This window comes from Nannobrachium achirus, assembly GCF_963921795.1.
Source record: "Nannobrachium achirus genome assembly, chromosome: 8".
NCBI classification, from domain to species: Eukaryota; Metazoa; Chordata; class Actinopteri; order Myctophiformes; family Myctophidae; genus Nannobrachium; species Nannobrachium achirus.
Genome location: NC_137817.1, coordinates 30,943,659 through 30,952,791, shown reverse-complemented (window position 1 = coordinate 30,952,791; position 9,133 = coordinate 30,943,659). Strand labels below are relative to the sequence as shown.

At 42.5% G+C, this 9,133-nt stretch overlaps 1 protein-coding gene across 1 annotated transcript in view; it reads left to right on the top strand.

The window, feature by feature from the left end:
- Positions 1-2,168: 2,168 nt before the first annotated feature.
- LOC308290051 (roundabout homolog 2) overlaps positions 2,169-9,133 on the top strand; it is a gene marked incomplete at both ends in the record, with an annotated part of 60,513 nt that continues 53,548 nt past the window's right edge. Inside the window, one exon of the mRNA XM_080731827.1 lies at positions 2,169-2,541. Within this exon, the coding sequence (XP_080587953.1) occupies positions 2,169-2,541 (373 nt within the window). The remainder of the gene's footprint in view (positions 2,542-9,133) is intronic.

Genomic DNA, 9,133 nt, shown 5'->3' with positions numbered 1-9,133 from the left:
GGTTTAATGTGTATTTTTAGACACTGAACGACTTGAACTGTCAATACTTAGTCTGCTTTTCTTTTCACTCTACACCAAACCTCTTTGCCAAGAATAGCAGGGCGTTGTGAGCTTGTAGATCGGCTATTCTTGGCTAATGTTCCACACAGAATAGGGATACTAGGGTTCAAGTGGTTAGTGTAGAAAACACAAAGTTCTCCACAAGTTCTACACAAATATTTGGAGGACCCCCTGTAGTAACTCTGAGGACCCTCTTGGGGTCCCGGACCCCCTGTTGAAGACCCCTGCCATATGCATATTCAGAACCTTAATATCAGTTGACTAGGACAGTGTTGGTCTCTTAAAGGGATATTTCACTTTCAAAACAACTTTTGGTAATTTTATCATCTAATCAGGCTTTTATGAACACCCTGAACAGTTTTTAATTAGCTTGATTGAATATTTAGATATTTGATGTAAATGTTACCGGGCCCTCCAGGCCCAGGGCCTCTCCCCACACACACCCATTGTAACTTCAAACTTCATTTTAACCATGATAGATTCATTAAAAACACCCATTATTTTTTCTGGTGACTCATACTACCCTCCTAATATGTGAGCAGGCCGTGTTTTTTCATTAATTTTTAATAATTATTTTCTTGTATTTCATTTTTTCCATTTTCCCAAATCATTATTACAAATAAATGAAAAAAGTTATCGAAAAAACACGGCCTGCTCACCTATTAGGAAGGTAAAATGAGTCACCAGAAAAAATAATGGTTGTTTTTAATGAATCTATCATGGTTAAAATGAAGTTTGAAGTTACAATGGGTTTGTATGTGGAGAGAGGCCCTACCACTGCTCCCTGTTGAAAGTGGAATATCCCTTTAATATCAGTTGACTAGATAGGACAGTGTTGGTCTCTTAATATCAGTTGACTAGGACAGTGTTGGTCTCTTGAGTGTGGTCTTTACTGTTGTATCCAAAATGACAGACATTATTACAGAGGTGTGATGAACAGATCCTTACTTTACTCATTACATAGCAGAGCTCAAATCCCCAATATGTGGGGTTGTGTCATAATGCAACGGGAAATATTATTTATTTATTTATTTTTGTACGACCTTTCATTCAAGAGTTACATTATAGGCCAAAGCGTAAAGTGGACTGTTATAGCGCCACCATGAGGCTGATTCGAAAATGATCACGAGGCTGATTAAAAATGTGGGCTGAAGGTGAAGGTTCATCCTTGACCTACTGGGAATGTGCAAGCAAAGTTTCTCCGCGACCAGTCCAGCGGTGTCCAAGATTAAATCAGATCAATTCACGATATACATAAATCTTCTTATAGCTAAAAGTGAGGATTACTCCAGTGTTCCAGATTTAAGTAATGCACCAGCAGCATGCACAACATGTAGTCTACATGTATGTCATTAGGTTAGTACTGGCGCTGGTTTCTCCTCACCATACGATTCTCATAATGGAGGATTTTCATCTAGTCTAGATTATATACTGTAAAAACGACTTCAGACCAATGCCATAATCTGTGACACAGTGTCATTTGATAAATGTTTGCTGTCTGCCCATCTGTTCTTTGAAATCAGACAGAAAGCAGGATTTTTCGTCTATTTGAATTATTCATTTTCTGACCTTAGCACATTGTTAGAGACATTCACTCTTGCTCTCTAAAAGCTTAGCTGAGGCCTTCAGCTTGACATAGTGCTTCTTTCCCTTCATAGCAGAGGGGAGCAGTAATGGATCCCCAGAGAAACGGATATGGAAGCTATTTGGATCTTGCTATCTCATTCTCTCAACTTAGATCTTTCTTCTCTCACATGTATCAGTCATATCTCTCTGCCCATCTCATTCTTGGCTTCCCACTACGCTTCATTTCTACTGTGCAGAAATCTTGACGGGCAAAGACTGGCCATTACCATTTCTTATGGGTAGTTGAATCCCCTGCTGCAACCTCTATGTGGAAATTGCTTTTTGACTTTAATTCTTTACAAGGATTGATTTTTTACTATTGCATAAATCTCTTGCATAAGAAATGGTATGTAATTCTATGAGTTCAAAGCTGTAAAAATGACAAATTATGACATTTTAACTCGATAGAGATAACAGTAATCTCACTTACAGTATGTTTTACTTAAATCCACCCAATGTGTTTCCCCTCTTTACTCCTAAACATGCATCAGATAGCTAATAGATGTCTCTATCTCTACCTCCTCACAGCATCCCGGACAAGGTATGACGACAGCCCACCCCGGATTGTGGAGGACCCCTCAGACCTGATTGTATCCAAGGGGGAGCCTGCAACCCTCAACTGTAAAGCAGAGGGACGTCCCATGCCTAATATAGAGTGGTACAAGGATGGAGAACGAGTGGAAACAGACAAGGATGACCCACGTTCCCATCGCATGCTTCTGCCCAGTGGCTCTCTGTTCTTCCTACGCATCGTACACGGACGGCGGAGCAAACCGGATGAGGGCGTCTACACTTGTGTTGCCCGCAACTACTTGGGAGAAGCCATCAGTCGAAATGCTTCAATTGAAGTTGCCAGTAAGGCATTGTCTTTTCTTGTGTGTAATCAAAATCTGTGAGTATTGGTCATGTTCACACTGTGGCCATTTATATATTTTTTGGGGTGGGTGGGAAATCTGGTTTTTCACCTATCTATGATGGCCACCATGTGAATATGGCCAATCTCTATGATGACATCTGTGTGTATGTGATGAGAGATCATTCATGTGTGCACTTACAGCATATTCATGTGTTTATTCTTTAACTCTTTGCTTGTATGAAATATTGTATTGTTGACAAAAGAAACAATAGTACAGCAGGTAAACGTGTATCTTAATGGAAGCATTCTGGATTAAAAATAGGACTCTTATTGCGAGCCCTATTTGTTGTTTTTGTCTCGCAGTCCAAGACACGTGCCACTGTCTTCCTTCGTGGTAATTGTGCCAGTGTGGCGTGAGGCAGAACAGCAGCTCTATCTGGCATTGGGAAATGGATTAGTCACTGTGTTGATTAGGAAAAGGAGCATAACGGATTAGTGAGGCAGAACGGTCCTTGTTTAAAAACACAAAATAGCAAATTGAACATGCCTTATTTTCCACAAGAGTGAGAACCCACCCACCCACTGGCTGTGCTGTGTAAGTGCTCATGGCTGGCTGACCTCATCTGTTCAAAAAACAGGGGCAGTCTCCTCAGTGATATATTGAGATTTGTAAGCGGCTGCAGCTTCTTCCAGTATTGCAGCTGGGAGAAGACATGAAGCATCCCTTCACTTTAATACTGCTCCTTCACAGTCTTATTGATGGATTCTCATTCATGTGCAACTGAAGACGACAGTGTCACGACAGTAAAAGGGTGATTCGCCTGCAGGCACAGAGTGACTAACAGCGATAACGAGAGCCTGTTACGGCCTAATGTTGATGACTATGGTTCGTTGGATCATATGCTGAGACAGTATGGTGGTCTTAGACCACCCCCTGCCCTTTGTGTGTGGTTGTGCTGACTCTGGGGTAATTAGTGACCCAATTACTGCCAATCAGTCTTGCAGAAAGGCAGAGGGGTCGGTTCAAGTTAGTGTGTGTGTGTGTGTGTGTGTGTGTGTGTGTGTGTGTGTGTGTGTGTGTGTGTGTGCGTGTGCGTGCGTGCGTGTATGCGTGTGCGTGCGTATGTTCTATGAGAGTGTCAGTGACAACAGGTGGAAATCCTCTCTGCTGACCAGTAATTAATACCATCGCATCCGTTATACTTTGTGTGGCTTAGCCTTAGACCACTGAGTAGGAAATAACTTTGACAACAATAGTCTTACTTTAACCAGCTTATGACCTTTTAAGACACAATGGCTAATGATGTATTCTGTACTGGATGCATGTATCACATTACCATACTTAAATGTTCTATTTAACTATGGCCATTATCTGGCCACAAAGGGTAAGTTTGATAACTACCATTATTAAATGGATTGGTTTGTGTGTGTGTGTGCGCACACACACACACACACACACACACACACACACACACACACACACACACACACACACACACACACACACACACACACACACACACACACACACACACAGGTCAGTATGTGTGTAGAGGTCATTTAATTTAGCCTCTCGAATACGTTTGAGAAATTCAATTTAGATTGATTACGATTTCAGTAGAGCTCCACTCAATCACTTTGAATCATTAGTGAGCATTAGTGCACACTTGCATTTCAAGTGATGTCTCCTGTGTTCTTTGCTTTCTTCTGCAGTACCTACAGTATATCAGAGTTAGAATTGTCTTTATTGCCAGTGATATACTGGTATTTTTAAGGGGCTGCAGCTACCTCCAGCTGGGAAAAGACATGAAGATATGCTCTTTTAAAGTTTGCAAGTTAAGATTACATAGTGTCACATCAGTAAAATGGTAAGAGAAAAGTATAGGAAGGAAAGTCTAGAAGGAAAGTATAGAAACATTTCAGTTCAACGATCAAATCACAATATAAAGCATCACAGTGAGCAGAAATAACTAGAAACCATACAACTACTAAGGAGTGCTCCACAGAGTGCATATCTCACGCAGGCTAGGTGGCCTATAGTCAGGGCTGCGTAAGTCATGTGTTGACTTGCGGGAGCTGCGGGGAGCGTCCTACATCATGTGGTTAAGCGTGCATTTGTGGAGCCATTATGGGTCTAAGTGAAATCACCTTTGACTCTGCATTGTATAAAAGGCCCCCTGTATGTGATTCAAATTTGGTCGATCGGACAATGCTGCCTCATATAGTAGCAAATATTGGGCCCTTCGCTGTATGTGACGTGTTTGTGAGTTAGTGTGTTTGCCCCTGTAGGGCAACCAGACTATAGTACTTGTCCGACTTTATTCCATCTTCCATCGTCTCCTAACTAAACTTTTTTTTTGCTGCTCTGCTCCTCCCACATTTTTGGTGGCACGCACTTGGACCATATGTCAAAACGACCGGCTTCATCGTAGACTGATTTCAGACTCTTCAGAGCTTGAGTCTGACATTGTCCCATTGACAAGAGATTTAATAGGGGAGGGGATTTGAAATTCCCAACCACAAGAGATCTGGTGGTAGGGGTTGTGTTTGACTTGAAAAACATTCCCCCCCCCCCTCCACTCTATGACAGGCATCAAACAGTTCGTTGTCTTTGATGCTAACGAGGTGTGCACAACCCCCCTTTGAAGTTCAAAGGGAGCAATTAAGAGCTTTGGCTGAGCTCCCCCCTCCACTGTTTCTGTTGATTTTCAAAAGTTAGACCCACCCCCTCCTCCGTCTTGCATTGATTTCATTGGCTGGTACGCCAAGATACCATATCAAGTTAAGCGTCATATGACAACACCAGACCAAGAGAACCAGTCCGCTCAGAGAGTGGGCGGGTCTATGGGCTGGAGCCAGGCAAGCTTCATCGGGCCATGCATGCATGCATTTCGCATAAGAGATACTTTATATAGTTTAATTTGTATACGTTTATTCCATTTTCTCCATTGACTTTAACACGTTGACGTCCGAAATAGAATGGTGGTTGGTAGATTAGCCGTGACATTTCTATTATTGTATTGTGATCTGAGACATAATATTATGTTTATAAACATGACCCCGCAGCCCCTCCATCTTGAACAGCGCCGCTGTTTTTTCTTTTTTTCCCCCCCCCAGGCCAGTAACTCACCATGATTTTCTCGATTTCCGTTGGGATAGAATGGGGGTTTTGGCCGATCGTCGATGTCCCCGTGCGTTTCGCGTGCGCGATCCTTTCACGTAAATGTCCCCGCAAATAGTCCATGTGTGACTGAAGAACAGAACTGAAAAGTTTCGCTAGCATAGCCCCAAGCATGGCTGCAGGAGGAGCTCGAGTGTGTAGACAGTAAACGGATGGGTGGAAGGTGCCTTGGAGAAGGAGAGGCGCTGACGTCACCTCTGCTTCATGCACGGTCTGCATGAGCTATCAGTGCACGAGTGGTGACTAGGGAAGGTTAGACGATCGCCGATTTTCGGATCAAAAGCTTTTATTCCGGTTTTAAAGACAAAGTCCGGGAATGTACGACGTGGCTGAGAGTCCCTGGGGGGATGTGCGATATAGTACGGTTTTAACATTAAGGGGCTCCCCTTGGCTTAGAAGGTGTTAAAGTTGTACCATGTAACTTTTTTTATAAAACAAATCTTAAAATTGTCCTAACTCTTAAATCGCTAAAGTTTTAGAGCACCCACTCCGTTATTTTCAGCTTCTGAAGCCTTCTCTTTATATGTTTTCTATGATCCTGACCGGGGTCCGGTTTTCGCGCAAAAATTACGTCATCATACACTACCGGCCAATCACAGCGAGGGTTATACACTGCCGGCCAATCACAGTGCATCTTGAAGTGGGGTCGCTAGCTATCACAATAGGGCGGCCATATTTGTAGGCGCCCGTGTGTCTCTATCTATACTCGGGTGAAACACTCCGTTTCTCCGGAATGCCTGAACGCACAGGAACCAGGGACCCCTCTAAAGATAGATCTCGGCGAGGTGGAGGCAGACGCGGGGGTGACGCGGGGGTGTGAGGCCCGGTCCGCGGCGAAAAACGGCCGAAAGACGCGGACGCTACTGACCACTAGTTGAGCAACTTACACAGTATAGCTTTAAATAAAAATTAAACTTTTCCCAAATATGGAAAATCATCATAGATGTCTGACCACATGAGACTGACACAGTATATCCATATACAGTATGGGCTTTCCTAGATATGGGCTTAATATTGATGACATCAGGGATCTCCATATATGGGCATAAAAGGGACAAGGACTGACACAGAGATCTCCATATATGGCCATTAATTTATTAGTGAATACATTTTCCCGATTGACTTGAATGGGGGAAAATTCAAGACGAAATTAATTTGAGAAATTCGTGTGACAGCAACCACACTTGCAATTTCCAATTGCATCTTTCGTAAATGAAACACCCCTTTGGAAAGCCAAGGCACTGAGAAAGATGGGCCTGGCCTGTTAGTAGTCCCCCTTCAGACATCAACACAATCAGACAATGACTTGATTATAGCAATTTCTCTTTTTCGCAGAGCCTTCATTAACAAGGCTGTAACAACAAGGCTGTATCACATCAATGGGATTAGAACAGCTCCCTAATGGGTTTACTCTTATGCTCCAGGAAGACAAGAGAACAATAGATGCCCAGAGGCAGGTTCACCTTGACTTCTCAGAATGTGCTGTATACTTCCAATGTCCTGGCCGTGCTCTCAGCCATGTGCATGCACACACAATGCCTGGGACCCTTCCATTTATCCCACTAACCCTATCTGCACTGATTGGCTCTTTGCCTCCCACACTCACTGTCTCTTCTCCGTGAGCACTGTTCTGTTTTCTCTGTCCAGTTAGACACTTGTGCCCTGTCAATCGTGCCTCATCAGCGGTATGTTAATTGTTCAGTACACTTAACTGGCTCTTTCAGATCTCAGGTCTCAGCACATTTCTTGCCCGATGAAGGTCTTGCGACTGAAACATTGCACAATTAATGTCGCCCGGGGGTCTTCAACGTTTTCAGGCCAAAGACCCCTTATTAGTTGAGAGAGAGATGAAGCAGGGACCCCCACAACCTTGTCATAGATTCCATATAGTTTCATTGTTTGACAGCACAATCCGGTATTCTGCTCTTTTTCCCCTCTACACCAAACCCCTTTGCCAAAAATAGCTGATCTGCAAGCTCACAACGCGTCGCAGTGCGAGGCGTTGTGCGCTTGTAGATCTGCTATTTTTGGCTAAAGTTCTCAGAATAACACACTAGGGTTCCCGTGGTTAATATAAAAAAAGGAGAACAAAGTTTCTATCTCACAAAGATTTGGAGGACCCCCTGTAGTAACTCTGAGGACCCCTAGGGGTCCCGGACCCCCTGTTGAAGCCCCTTGATGTAGCCTATAGTAGAAGTGAGGATGTGTGTGGGATTCTGTTCTTTTTTCACATTAAGACTTTTATAGACAATGCCATTGTTCAGTGTAGTATATAATATCTCTTACAACACACTGCAGTTCGGCCGTGGCTGACAAAAGAAGACAATTTTATTATTGTGATTACTCTTTCCCCCTCTCTATACCCATTCTTCTAAAAACACCAACAGATGGCCTTTTCACAGTCCTAAAGCTGTGCTTTGCTTAACACTTTATCGAGATAAATGTCAACTTGAAAATGGAGCGATGAATATTCCGAGTGAGATTAAATCTTTTAATCTGTATATCCCTGTAACATTAAAGTTATGGAAACGAATGGCTGTGCTCAGAATAGCGCTGCTGTAAAACAGACAGAACCATTACAGTTTTAATGATGAAACCATCTTCGGGATTAATTTAGATTTGCCTCGCCATTATTAAAACTCACAGGAGGGGAGGTTTTGGAAATATGAGTATTAGTCCTTGTCCCTGTAGTGCACTCTTCATACCTCAGCCCTGCATTATGGACCTGTTTAACTGATGATGATACAGGATACTTGGCTACTAAAAGTGTGGTTTTTCATACCAAAAATACTTTATCTAATATAAATAGTAACAGTAATAGAAATATGATAAAGTCCCAAACTGCACACAACCCAGGCATCTTTCTTGCTGGAGTTATGGCAAGTTGCCAGGACCAATATGGCAACAGCGTTGATGTAGGATCCGGCGGCCAATGCAGTGTCTGCATATATTATGTCTATGGTTACAAGGTAGGAGGGAAAACAATGTGGCCTGACTGAGATAATATAATGTCTCACCACTTTTGAGGCTACAGTGTATGACTTCGTCATGACTATCCCTCGCCAAAAATAACGGAAACATTGCAATGCAATTTGCTTCATACTGTAAGCCCCCTTATGTCTGAGAAACCACTCTTAAAATGTCACCTATTGTACAGTATCTCTATTTCTGGTGACATTAGTATAGTTAGGGGGACCATATTTTCTAAAATTACCCTAAATCGCTTAAAATAAAATATTTAATAATAATACATTTACTATTTCCTTGACATTGTTTTTATTGTTTTATTTGCACCTGGTGTTTTTATTAGGATGGGGGATTATTTTAGCACATAGTTACTCCATCTTTCAACAGAACGAACAGCACACGATAAACATCTATAAGCACATTTGGTAGTGAATGTTGAAAAC